General features: G+C 43.4%; 2 protein-coding genes across 8 annotated transcripts; both read left to right on the forward strand.

The window, feature by feature from the left end:
* Positions 1-749: 749 nt before the first annotated feature.
* On the forward strand, positions 750-12,112 carry LOC126985901 (zinc finger protein 12-like). Of its 2 annotated transcripts, XM_050841453.1 has the most exons (4): positions 750-885; positions 7,300-7,553; positions 8,649-8,859; positions 9,434-12,112. In XM_050841453.1, the coding sequence occupies exons 2-4, from the start codon at positions 7,304-7,306 to the stop codon at positions 12,021-12,023; spliced, it is 3,051 nt and encodes a 1,016-aa protein (XP_050697410.1). In that variant the 5' UTR covers positions 750-885; positions 7,300-7,303; the 3' UTR covers positions 12,024-12,112. The 2 variants fall into 2 exon arrangements, with proteins under 2 accessions (XP_050697410.1, XP_050697417.1); XM_050841460.1 differs by lacking the exons at positions 750-885; positions 7,300-7,553 and adding an exon at positions 7,937-7,993.
* On the forward strand, positions 959-3,352 carry LOC126985921 (peroxisome biogenesis factor 2-like). Of its 6 annotated transcripts, none has more exons than XM_050841479.1 (2): positions 959-1,096; positions 2,182-3,352. In XM_050841479.1, the coding sequence occupies exon 2, from the start codon at positions 2,313-2,315 to the stop codon at positions 3,192-3,194; it is 882 nt and encodes a 293-aa protein (XP_050697436.1). In that variant the 5' UTR covers positions 959-1,096; positions 2,182-2,312; the 3' UTR covers positions 3,195-3,352. The 6 variants fall into 6 exon arrangements, with proteins under 6 accessions (XP_050697436.1, XP_050697483.1, XP_050697458.1 ...); XM_050841526.1 differs by having other exon boundaries at positions 1,009-1,041; XM_050841501.1 differs by having other exon boundaries at positions 1,062-1,084.
* Positions 12,113-12,416: the final 304 nt, after the last annotated feature.

The following is a 12,416-nucleotide window of genomic DNA, read 5'->3' on the forward strand; positions in this document are numbered from 1 at the left end:
TTCAGTTACACGTGTTTTTGTTCCTCTTGTAAGGTTGTGATGGGAGGAAGCGAGTCTTGCATCTGAAGGTTAACAGGATGGAAGAAAAGAGTTAAGTGAAGGTTGACATTCATAAATACTACGACAATAAAAGTGAGACAGTACATCTAACTATTAACGATATGCTGACAGGCTGGAAGGGAAAAAAAGAAGTTAGTTGAAGGTTGACATTCATAACTGCTACAACAATAAAAAGGAGACCGTACCTCTGACTAGTAACGATATGCTAAGTGCTTTTTCCATATTTCGACCAGGCATGCATGGACACAATTAGTTACTTTCCCTGAAGAACACACATTTAAGAAGGCTTTTGTAGGGATTTTGGGGGATTTCCAAGGATGAATTTGTAACCCTGGTGGTAGTCTGACCCTTCTTCTGTACCACGAACCTGATAAAAACCACTCATGAGGACAATAAAATCATAGAGGAACACACATAAGAACTATATTACATTACCAACGGCCAGTTTGATGATTAGTTAATGCTATTTCGACAAAAAGAAACACACAATACGACTACTTTCTTTCCCTGAAGATAAATAATAGGAAATATAGATAGAGGAGGCAATTCAGCGGTTCAAATTTCCCACCGCTCCCACATCTCTACATCAACACATTATCATATCATTACATCAATACATAAAACACGACTGTATACAGGAAATTTAAACAGGAGAGAAAGCACAGCAGGTTCAAATCTCCCGCCACACCAAACAGCTGATCTTCCTCCCGTCCTCCCCGCCATCTTGTCCTCCCCAGCATCTCATCTCCTAGACACACACAAGAAAACGCAAATTACTCCACTGATATCTCCTCCTCAGCCTCCTAATTACATCCACTGATGAAGGTAAGGGTTAAATGTCCTTATATTGTCTCAGGGTTCAAGGTGGGGTGTTTCCCGCCACTAAAATCTCGTTAAGAATTCGTCCACCTGCAAATAAGTCACGTCAACACCTTACCTGTCCCTCACACCTGTCTCACGTGTTTACCTGTCTCCTTACCTGTAATCTTACCTGCCCCGTGATGTTATTAGTGGAAGGGAATCAGTGGGTTAATATGTTCGTGATGTGTTTTCTCGTTTATAATTAAATCTGCATCACTCATGTTTACCTGTAATTACCTGTACTCTTACCTGCCCCGAGATGTCATTAGTGGAAGGGAATTAGTGGGTTAATATAAATGTCCGTGGTGTGTTATCTCGTATATAATTAAATTACCTGTGTTTACCTGTCTCGCTCCTCCCTTACCTGCCCCATTACCTGAGTAGAGAGTATTAATTAGGGGAAAGGCTTCGACGTGTTCCTGGTGATAGTGAAAGTGTTGGTGGGTCAAGATGAATGTTAGTGGTGTGTTTTCTCACAATTAAGTCTCCGCCACATGTTACCTGTCTCACCCACCTTACATGTCCTGTTACCTGTCTCACCCACCTTACCTGTCCTGTTACCTGTCTCACCCACCTTACCTGTCCTGTTACCCGACTCACTTACCTTACCTGTCCTGTTATCTGACACTCACCTTACCTGTCCTGTTACCTGCCCCACGATAGTTAGAGAGTAGTTCCCGTTGTGGTCTGGGTGTTTTTATAGGTAATTGTAATACTCCTGGAGGGCGCCGCTGCATGGGTGTTGTGCTGGCAAGGCCCGCTGCCCCGACTTGGGTGCACTTCTGATTATTTACCTAAACAATGTCATGGCCATGATGGTAATCTGTCGACTTTAAGATTGTAACCTATCATTGCAGAGATAGTTCCATATTTTCCTGCATAATCAAACCTATCTCAAGCATTTATCAAAACTGATTAAACCTAACAATTGTAGCCTTACCAGTGGAGGAGGGCGAGGGGGCTTTCCCCTCCCCATTATCATAAAGAGAATATTACTTGCAGTGGCTGGACGCAGCCAGTTTAAGTGAAGGAAGAAAACATTTTTTTTATCACAGAAATAATTAATTTCTGGTGTAAATGGTTTTTAAGACATAAAAAGTATGGTAAGATTTATCAGAACAAAATAGTGTCAGTAGTACCATGCCTTTGCCAGGTCCTTGTACCTGCACTGGGCCAGATCACTTAGAAATTGTGAGGCACCTTTGCCTGCCTGCAAGGAAGTTTGTACAATAAGATTGACTGCCACTGAAACCTCCACAGGTGGAAAATACAGTGGCCCGTGCAGTGCGATGAGGATGCCGATGAACTAAGAGCATGAAGATTCCCTTTTGAACCGCCATTCATTGGTTACACAGACTGCCACTTCCTCTGCACCTCAAGGCAACCCCACCATGGCTGCCCCCGACGCTCCAGAGAATTATGTCCCACGGATATCTCAGCTGGATGCCATGCTGCTGGACAAGGAGGTGTATTCATTGATCAAGTCCCAGCTTTTGAAATCTGTTAAATATATTGGACATGGCTTCGTAACAAGAATGGAACCAGAAATCGATGCAGTCATTAAATATATTGTGTTGAAATATACTGTGCAGATGGCCAGGAGGTCTGTTGGGCAGCAGCTGTTACAGGCAAAGTATCAAGACTCAGTTAGTTATAGGAGACTAGGCAGCTACATCAATGTAATAGTGCTAGTCAACTGGCTCAAAGAAAGATATGGCTTCTTAACATCCCTTGTGTCACGCAAAGACAGTGTTAAAGAAGCTGTTGGCCGCTGCATCAGTGTTGTAGAAGTAGCTTATCAGGTGGTACATATTGTGAACCTCTTGGTCTTCCTGCACAAAGGTCTGTACCCAACCATTCTAGAGCGAGTCTTTGGCCTTCAGCACGTTTCTGCCAACCCCAACAACTCCAGGAGAATATCTTATGCTTACTTCACCAGGGAGTTGCTCTGGCATGGGTTTGCTGAGTTGCTTGGGTTTATACTCCCATTGATCAATGTGCAATATTTTCATAATGCTATTAAAAAGCTTGTGCCCAGCCTCAGTGAGGATCAGGATGACTCTGCTCAGCAATCTGATGTTAACTTCCTGCATGGTACAACTTGTGTCATCTGTAACACTCTGCCAGTCCTTCCTCATGGCTTTGGGTGCCAGCACATTGCTTGTTACTTCTGTATCCACTCCAGTTACGCCTCAGACCCCTCATTCTCATGCCCACTGTGCAACCACCGTATTGAAAGTAACGTTCAGATTGTACCTACTTGTATGTCATAGCCTGCCTTGTAAATTATCTTATTACATATTTGTCTATTATAAAGGGGATCAAGAAAACTAGATTGTATATACTAGTTACCTCATTGTACAATCTTGTATCAATAATATTCACTGATTCATATAAACTGATATTACATTCTGAAAGCTCTTTTATCTGCCTATTACAAAGCTTAGATTTTTATGTGCAGCACAAGCACTGGCAGGTTCTCTGGAGTGAGCTGATGATTGGTTGTGACCCATTAGTGGCCCAAGCCATCATGTGACTTGCTTGGCCAGTGATACTCCTCAGTGCTCCTCTTGATCAAAGTTGCTTAAGTTAGGGTCGAATGATGATCTGTACAGCATATGGGTAATCATCCACCACTGTGTGGTGATGGGAAACTGCCAATTGCAGCAGGACTTAAACCTAGGTCTTCAGGAACACCATATCCATGAAGATGCTGAGAATGGTTACATGACACCATGTGATATGGAGTTTTTATTTTATGTAACTGTCAACATAATTGTAAGACGGCTTGATACTTCAGGTGTCATACATAGGTTAGAGAGGAGAGTGGTCCAGCTCTTCACGAATTCCAGCGGTTTGATTTCGAGGAGGCGGAGAGGAGGTGCAGGATTACCCCGTGAGGCTTATCATGGAAGGGGAGACTCAGGAAAACCGCACTCCATCCATCCAGCTCCTTCCCAGCATCTCAACACAAGGGGAAGAGAGATTATCAGGAAAGGAAGAGACATTCTGAAATACGCAGCCATAAGTCTTCTCTTCCTCCTCTTAAACGAATCCATACCTGACATTGATACACAGGAAAGAGCCCTAATCCTGATTTAAAAAGACGTGACTTCCAAGGCATTTACATTATGCTCTTCAGTAAATGTTCTGGACTCAGCGAATTCTGTTATCGAGAGAAGCAGCAAATGGGTCGAGTAGCTTGTTGAGAGATCCAGGAGGGAGGAGATCGAGATTTTGGTTAGCAGCAGCCTTTATATTTTATGACGACCCTGGTTTGTGGTGGAGTTCGTGGAGAGGGCGAAGGAGCAACTGGTGGTCTCATGTTACGTAGCCTGGCAAGGAAGATGAGTCGTTCATTAAATTAAACTTTACTCTGGATCTTTATTCGAATTTGACGCGTGTTTAGGTTATGGTTTCATGTCTTATTTGATCATTATTGCTACTTTATCGTGTCTGAATTGTGCTGAGTTTATTTATATCTTGTTTACGGCTGAATGACGTCGAGAGGATGTAGTACTTATATTTAGAAACAAGCTAACAGGATGACTAGACCTCCGGAAGTCACAAGACGCACTGGTGTAAGGAGGCAACCCACACAAACCCCCACCAGAAGCTATTGAGGGCGAAGGGATGATCTAGGAGTCCATAAGTTCCTTTAGGATGATACCACTACTAATTACCGGGGAGCACACGCTGGGGGATGCGTCGCCTCACTCACCCGAAGACTCCACCCCAAGACCGTCAATTCGGGCAAGCCTCCACACAGTTGCCCTTCCCACTCTAGGGTGATAAGAAGGATATAATTGAGTAGACATCTTTCCATCAATAGGAGAGACGATGTTGAGAGAATAATGTTGAGTCTAGTAATAGTAATAGTAGGTAATAGTAATACGCGTACTTGTAGTCGAAGATCTTCTAGGCACTCACTGTTCTAATGTTCCTTGTAAACTGATAACTAACTAAAACTATGGAACTATATATTGATCGTTCCCTTGGCAGATTGTTCACCACTTAGTTTTCCTTTCTTTCCTTTCCTTCCCTTCCTTTTCCTCTCCGCTTTTCCTTCCATGAATAATGTCTCAGATTGATCTCCCTTGCTCTCCATTCCCCATCTCATCGTCCTCAACCTCTCCCCGCCTTGTCTCAACCCCTCTCAGGAAGCTTCTTGGGGGATTGGATAACCTGAGATGAACCACGTGAAACGACATGAGATAGGTGATACTGGAAAGAGATACCTCCCCCCAGCCCCCACTCTCTCTCTCTCTCTACCAGCGTTCAGCTTATCCAAAACTGCGAATTCCAAAAAAGCGTGATATAATGTCATCCTCTTTGCTTCCCATAACTAATTCATCGCCTCTATTATACATCATAGCAGAAGTAAGTGGAGGTAGGCTACTTGGCAACAATGATCCCGTCGCAGTAAGCTTTGTCTGACTCATTTGGGCGAGTCATTGTTGGTCTAAGCAAGGGGGGGAGGGGGAGGGTCATAAGGTACACATCAGATGGATATAACAACGAAGATATCGCCCACCTCCCATACCCGTAATAAGCGATATGGGTGATAACAGATGGTATAGACAGATTTCATTGGCCATCTTGATCACCATGCACTTCCTGGCACCCGTTATGTCCATTCTATTATTCATGTGACGGATGATTAGCATTGAGGCCACGCGTATAGCTTTACTGTATGCCCCTAACTTTACCTATACGTTCCACTATACATTCCACCGGCCTTTTTTGTGGCTAGAATAGGGTCTGTCCCACACCTTACGAAACACTATAGATGAAGCCATACAAGAGAGAGAGAGAGAGAGAGAGAGAGAGAGAATGAGGGGTGTCAAGATCCATACTCTGGGTTGTGGAAGTTGACCAAGGCGTCTGTGCGGTCTGAATATCTATGTAAATTCTCTCTCTCTCTCTCTCTCTCTCTCTCTCTCATTCCTTCATTTTCATTCATTCTCCATTCATTCTTTGTTTCTTTCATTTTTCTTTCTTTTTTCTTTCTTAATGCATTCATATTTTCTCTCTCCCTGTTCTCTTTCTTTTCATTCATTGTTTGTTAGTTTCTTTCTTCCTTTCTCTCTTTCTTTCTTAATAGTCTAATCCCACTGTTCGTGTATGCCCTTCCAAATGCATTATGTCGGACTGTGAAGAACTATAAAAGACAAAAAAATGACTTGACACATCTTCCCATGACTGTCTGCCTCTAATAATCCTACTGCACTCCTAGGAATTGCATGCGTCGCTGCTCGAAAGATAAAGCTTACTCATGCTTTGTAATACCACTCAGGGTCGAGGATCTTTCTGGTTGGGTTAGGTTAGGGATGGCATGGAGCTGGTGGCATACATTACTGATTTAGCGTTCCAGGGCCATGAAAGGAGAGGGCAAAGAACTGATTTCATACATTACTAAATTACTTTATATCTCACACGACGGTCATGAAGGAAGGGGGAGGGCAAGGAACCAGGCTCATATATTACTTATTCACGTTATTTATTTTACTTCTAACACCCCAGAGCCATGAAGGAGAGGGAGGGCAAGGAACCAGTCTCATATACTACTTATTCACGTTATTTATTTTACTTCTAACACCCCAGAGCCATGAAGGAGAGGGAGGGCAAGGAACCAGTCTCATATACTACTTATTCACGTTATTTATTTTACTTCTAACACCCCAGAGCCATGAAGGAGAGGGAGGGTAAGCTTCTGGTCTAATACGTTACTGATTCATTACGTATTTATCACTTTAGACTTTAGAGGCTTGGAGGAGTGGAGGGCAAGGAACCAGTCTCATATATTACTTATTCACGTTATTTCTTTTATTTCCAACACGCCAGAGCCATGAGAGAAAGGAAGGACAAGCCCATGGTCTAATACATTACTGATTCATTACGTTATTTATCACTAGAGGCTTGAAGGAATGAAGGGCAAGCAGCTGGGCTCATATATTACTGATTAACGCAATTTCTCTTATTTTTTAACACCCCAGAGCCATGAAGGAGATGAAAGACAAGCAACTGGTGGCCTGCATAACTGATTCATTTCCTTATTTCTCACCCCAGTCATAGAAAGCAAGAACAAGCAATTGGTGTCTTACAATGCTGATTCACGTTATTTCTTTCTAAAACGCCAGAGCCATGAAGGAGAGAGAAGACAAGCAACTAGTGCCATCCTTTCCTAATTCACGTTATTTCTCCTATGTCTAACACCCAGAGCCATGATGGAGAGAGAAGACAAGCAACTAGTGCCTTCCTTTACTAATTCACGTTATATCTCATTTCTCACACCCAGAGCCATGAAGGAGAGAGAAGAGAAGCAACGAGTGCCTTCCTTTAATAATTTACGTTATTTTTCCTATTTCTAACACCCAGAGCCATGAAGGAAGTGGAGGGAAAGCAGCTAGTGGAGTGCATGATCTGCGGCGTGCTTGTGGGATCCGTGTACAGCTACCACAAGCACAACGTGAGGCAGCACTCCTTGGCGCAGCTTTCGAGGGCCATCCTGAAGCTTCGAAACCTCAAGCTGCCACTCACGGATCCTACGACCTCGGACAGTGCCACGGATGACGAGGATGACGATGACGATGATGTGTGTGGGAGAATAAAAGACCCGATGACTGTGCTGAGTGAGTATTGATGTTTGAGGTGGAGTAGAAGGTTAATAAAGAGGGATGAGGATAAAAGACTTGAAATTTGTGATACCCTGGCCATTCATTTCCTTGTATGGTTTTGTTTGGGTATGTGTGGAAGGGTGAAGGACTCGATGACTGTGTTGAGTGGTAGAGGTGGAGTAGAAGGTTAATGAAGAGGGATGAGGATAAAAGACCTGAAATTTGTGATACCCTGGCCATTCATTTCCTTGTATGGTTTTGTTTGGGTATGTGTGGAAGGGTGAAGGACTCGATGACTGTGTTGAGTGAGTATTGATGTTTGAGGTGGAGTAGAAGGTTAATAAAGAGGGATGAGGATAAAAGACTTGAAATTTGTGATACCCTGGCCATTCATTTCCTTGTATGGTTTTGTTTGGGTATGTATGGAAGGATAAAGGACTCGATGACTGTGCTGAGTGAGTATTGATGTTTGAGGTGGAGTAGAAGGTTAATAAAGAGGGATGAGGATAAAAGACTTGAAATTTGTGATACCCTGGCCATTCATTTCCTTGTATGGTTTTGTTTGGGTATGTGTGGAAGGGTGAAGGACTCGATGACTGTGCTGAGTGAGTATTTTGTGCCATAGAAGAAGGAAAAGGTTAATATGGTAGAATGATAATGATAAAAGTTAAGAAAGTGATATTGACAGTCCCTTTCCTTGTATGTTCCTATCTGGGTATTCTTTCTCCGCTTTTCTTGTGGGGTAGTAGAGTAAAAAGTCTTATCATTCATGTAATAAACTCATAGTGAATGACCCCGCCACACCACACAATACAAAACCTTATATATCTGCATGTGTAATTAGACCATGCAACATTCTCGAACATATCAGGGCTCACACACACATACACACATTTAATAAGGCTTTCGTATAGAGGTTATAGATAGGTATTTCCAAGGGTAGTTTTATGAGCCCACGGATAGTTTGACAAGGCTTCTGCACCATGAGGATAAAGCAACACCCATGAGAACCCGACCAATCCCCTTTGTGGTCTTGGGAATCATTTGTTGTGAGAGCCAAAAGTGTTGAGTATACGGGTTTTAATGCCATATAATCTCCATCCCTTTCAGAGCTGCCCGTGAAGGTGGAAGCCATGGATGAGGTCATTGAGCTCGGCCCCACAGACAACTCCGATCACCTGCAGGTCCAGAGTCGTCTCTTCAACAGTTCGGATGAGGTCAACCAACACTCGAGTCAGGTCATCGAGGTCAAGGAGAACCACCACCCCCCGCCCACCCACTTCAATCCCTTAGTAGAGGATCCCAATGCTATTACTGTGAAGTGAGTTAATTAAAATGATTGGTGTTGTGGCAATTTTATTTATTTATTTATTTATTTATTTTTAATCTTACAACTCTTCTTTTTTTTTGTGTGTGTGTGTGATGAAGAATGTATGTGGGTTATCAGTGATGTGAAGAAAGGATGTTGTGTTTGATGAATAGGAAAAGGAAATAACTCAATGAAGAACTAGATTTTTTTTTTTTTTTTTTTTTTTCCGTGTGTGTGTGTGTGTGTGTGTGTGTGTGTGTGTGTGTGTGTGTGTGTGTGTGTGTGTGAATTTATTTGACCATCCATACACATTTTTCTTCCCATCATCAAACATACATAGCAAGATTTTTGTGTATATATGTGTATGTGTATTGTGTATGTTCAGTTTTCCTTTTATACCCTTCCATGATTCAATAATAATAATAATAATTTGAAACATTTATTTATCACCTAATATTTTTTCCAAGGTACTATATACATTTCTTTGGTATATGGTAGATTTTTAGGTTAGCCACTTAATAAGCCAATGCTAGCCATCAATTTTATGTCCCTATAACTAAAATCCTGCAATATTTACACTTTCCAGGTTCGGCAAGGAGCTCATCACCGCCAAGGACAACACCTGCCCCACCATGTCCCTGCCCGACGCTAGGAAGAGGGTCAGGGAGGGGAATAAGGTCCTGAGAGCCACCTTCAAGAGCACCATCGACATCCCAAGCCCAAACTCCTTCATCACGGACTACAAGAAGGCCATGTCCCACTCTTCGGAAAAGTATATCATGCAGAATATTGACCGCCTGGCTCCTCTGCCGCCCAGAAAGAAGAAAGGAAGGCCCAGAAGGAACCCAGAAAACCCCCAAACGGATGAGACGACAAAATCTAAAGTGGACTCGATTGGGAATGAAGAAGAAGATGTGGAGTTTGCAGTTGACCCTCTGCTCTTCTCAGACGAGGAGGACGAAGAGGATCATTCGGTTGCCATTCCTGCTGTCGCCAAAACTCGCTCCGGCAGAACTGTGAAGATGAAGAAGGAAGATGGAACGTTCAGGTACTATGACATGCCCGGGAGCTCACAGTTAGATGCACCAGACGACCTGAAGAGCAAAAGACAGTGGGAGGATGAGTCTTATTCGGTGAAGAAAAGTCGGAGGGGAAAGAGACGGAAGATTATCCCAGCACCGAATCAAAACCCATCCACCAGCACTGAGAGTTGTGATGGAATTCCAAGCTGTAGCACATCCATAAACATCAAGGAGGAATGCAGTGTGAGTGTTGAGGAGGAAGACATCATCCAGGCCAAAGATCCCACCAGAAAAGGAAATGTAGAAAGTCTAGAAAATGAAAAAGAAAACACCAGTGAAAACGTGGACATTCTCAGCAAAAACAAGGCAAACATCAACTCAGATAAAGATGCAACTGTGCCTCCAGACACTCTTAATAGCTTTGTGTGCTTCATGTGCCTCAAGGAGTTTGCTACAAATGAAGACTGTGAGAATCATATGCAGGAACACCTTAGTAAAGTGAGCAGCGGCAGTAATGAGACCACAAGTGTCAATGAGAGGCTGGAACACAGTGAGGTGGACATGGTAGGAATCGCTGATGTGTCCGCTAAAGGTCTGGACACATCACAGCTGGAGGACACCCCTGAGAAGGCTCCTGCATCCACCTCGAGTGTTGGAGACGCAGCAGAGAAGGGCGACAGCGCGTTACTCTGCTCAGTCTGCAATGATGTCTTTGAAACCCAGGAGGCCTTGGATGACCACTCACATGATACCGCCCACGACTGCCAGATATGCGGAAAGAAATATCAGAACCGAGTAAACCTTCAGAGCCACATCAAGAAGTACCACGAAGAGACTGAGTGGATGAAGTTCAGGTGTGCAACGTGTGGGCAGAACTTTGGGTTTTTGCTCGCCCTTGAGAGACACATGAAGGAGCATAATCCCAACCAGAAGATTTGTTGTGAGCAGTGTGGGAAAGTTTTCAAGACCCTGAATAACCTGAAGAACCACCTTCCCCTACACACCAAAGATGAGATTTTTAGATGCCCGTACTGCCCAAAGCAATACTACATTAGGTATAGTTACGATAAGCATGTGAGAAGTCATTTGTATCCACCAAAGTTCCACTGTGAAGTATGTAACAAGTATTTTAATGACAAGAAGTATTTTGAGGTACATTTAGAGAGGCACCAGACTGGGGGGTGTTTAGGAAGGAGTAAGGACTTGAGATGTAATAACTGTGGAGACATAAAGACCCCAACTGAATTAGATATAGTTAGTGAGACAAACCCAGGCCACCACAAGACCTGCCTGGAGTGTGGGAAGGGACACTACAAAAAATTCATGCTTGAAAACCTAGACTCCGCATCACTACAGGACAAAACTGAGAGGGCAAGAGAGCAGTGCAAATTGTGTGGAAAGTTTGTCATTAATATCGTGCGTCACGTTAAGTCTCGGCATCTCGAAAACCCTTACGTTCCTTGTGATGTGTGCGGGACAGTCGTCTCCAAGTCGTCCTTACCCTCCCACAAGAACCGCAAGCATGGGGGCTCGGCAGTGACTTGTGACCACTGCAATAAGGTCTTCAAGAACATCATGTGCCTGCGGGAACACATGACGAAGGTGAGGAAAAAGGAAGATCCGTCTAGAAACATATGTAAGTTCTGCAAGGAGTTAGTGGCGCCAGACCTTTGGAAAGAGCACATGGCGAGACACAGGATGCAGTGTAGCGAGTGCGGCGCCTCTGAGTTCGGGAGTCAGGAGGAGTTCATGAGTCACCTTGAGGCCTGTCGGAGGTGTAGCAACTGTGGCACCAATGGGTTCGCCTCGCAGGAAGACTATCTCGCGCATATGGAAATGTGTGTGAGCAGCATCGATATCATGACCGGGACGCTTGATGCTGCCAGTGACCAGGAGGTGGTGACGAGCATCTTCGCCATAGTGGACGAGAGCACTTGTTGTGGGACATGTGGCGAGGATTTTGAGGACCAGATCGCCCTGGCCAACCACATCACTGAGGTTCACCCGGACACCCTGCAGGCCGACCACACACTCAGGGAGACGAACATAAACGGGGAAGATGTCTTGTATGCGTGTCCCCAAGAAACCTGTGGAGTCATATGTCCCAGCAAAGAGTTGTTAAGTAATCACCTGACATCAATTCATAACTCATAATCGTGTACATTGTCTCATTCATATAATTAAAGATGAATGCCGAAAGTTTTACTGATATGATTTAATATGAAAATAAAAGTTCGTAATGATGTAGTGAATATGATTTATATACTACACTTATTCGTAAGGACATCACCTCTGCCTTGTCATCTTATATTTTTTCTCATATTATAAACTTATTGATTTTATTTCATTCGTCTAGTTTATGTTGATATCAGACTCCTTACGTTCTTATGTTCTTATAAATGCAAAATAATATGGCTTGAGGACTATAAAAAGAAGTCAGGTAATGCTGTGGTTAAGCTTCAGGAGTACCAAGGTAATGCTAGATCAATATAGAGGATGTGATCTCATTTATCAATATATCCACGGGCATTTAAATTAACTCAACAT

This window comes from Eriocheir sinensis, chromosome 5 (genome assembly GCF_024679095.1).
Source record: "Eriocheir sinensis breed Jianghai 21 chromosome 5, ASM2467909v1, whole genome shotgun sequence".
In the NCBI taxonomy this organism is placed as follows: Eukaryota; Metazoa; Arthropoda; class Malacostraca; order Decapoda; family Varunidae; genus Eriocheir; species Eriocheir sinensis.

What these genes read in the sequence shown, in the direction of transcription:
- LOC126985901 (XM_050841453.1), top strand. Translation starts at nt 7,304, where the DNA reads ATGAAGGAAGTGGAGGGAAAGCAGCTAGTGGAGTGCATGATCTGCGGC. An exon ending in AGACCCGATGACTGTGCTGA is followed by an intron (nt 7,554 to 8,648) that starts GTGAGTATTGAT and finishes CATCCCTTTCAG; the next exon opens with AGCTGCCCGTGAAGGTGGAA. An exon ending in CCCAATGCTATTACTGTGAA is followed by an intron (nt 8,860 to 9,433) that starts GTGAGTTAATTA and finishes TACACTTTCCAG; the next exon opens with GTTCGGCAAGGAGCTCATCA.
- LOC126985921 (XM_050841479.1), top strand. Translation starts at nt 2,313, where the DNA reads ATGGCTGCCCCCGACGCTCCAGAGAATTATGTCCCACGGATATCTCAG.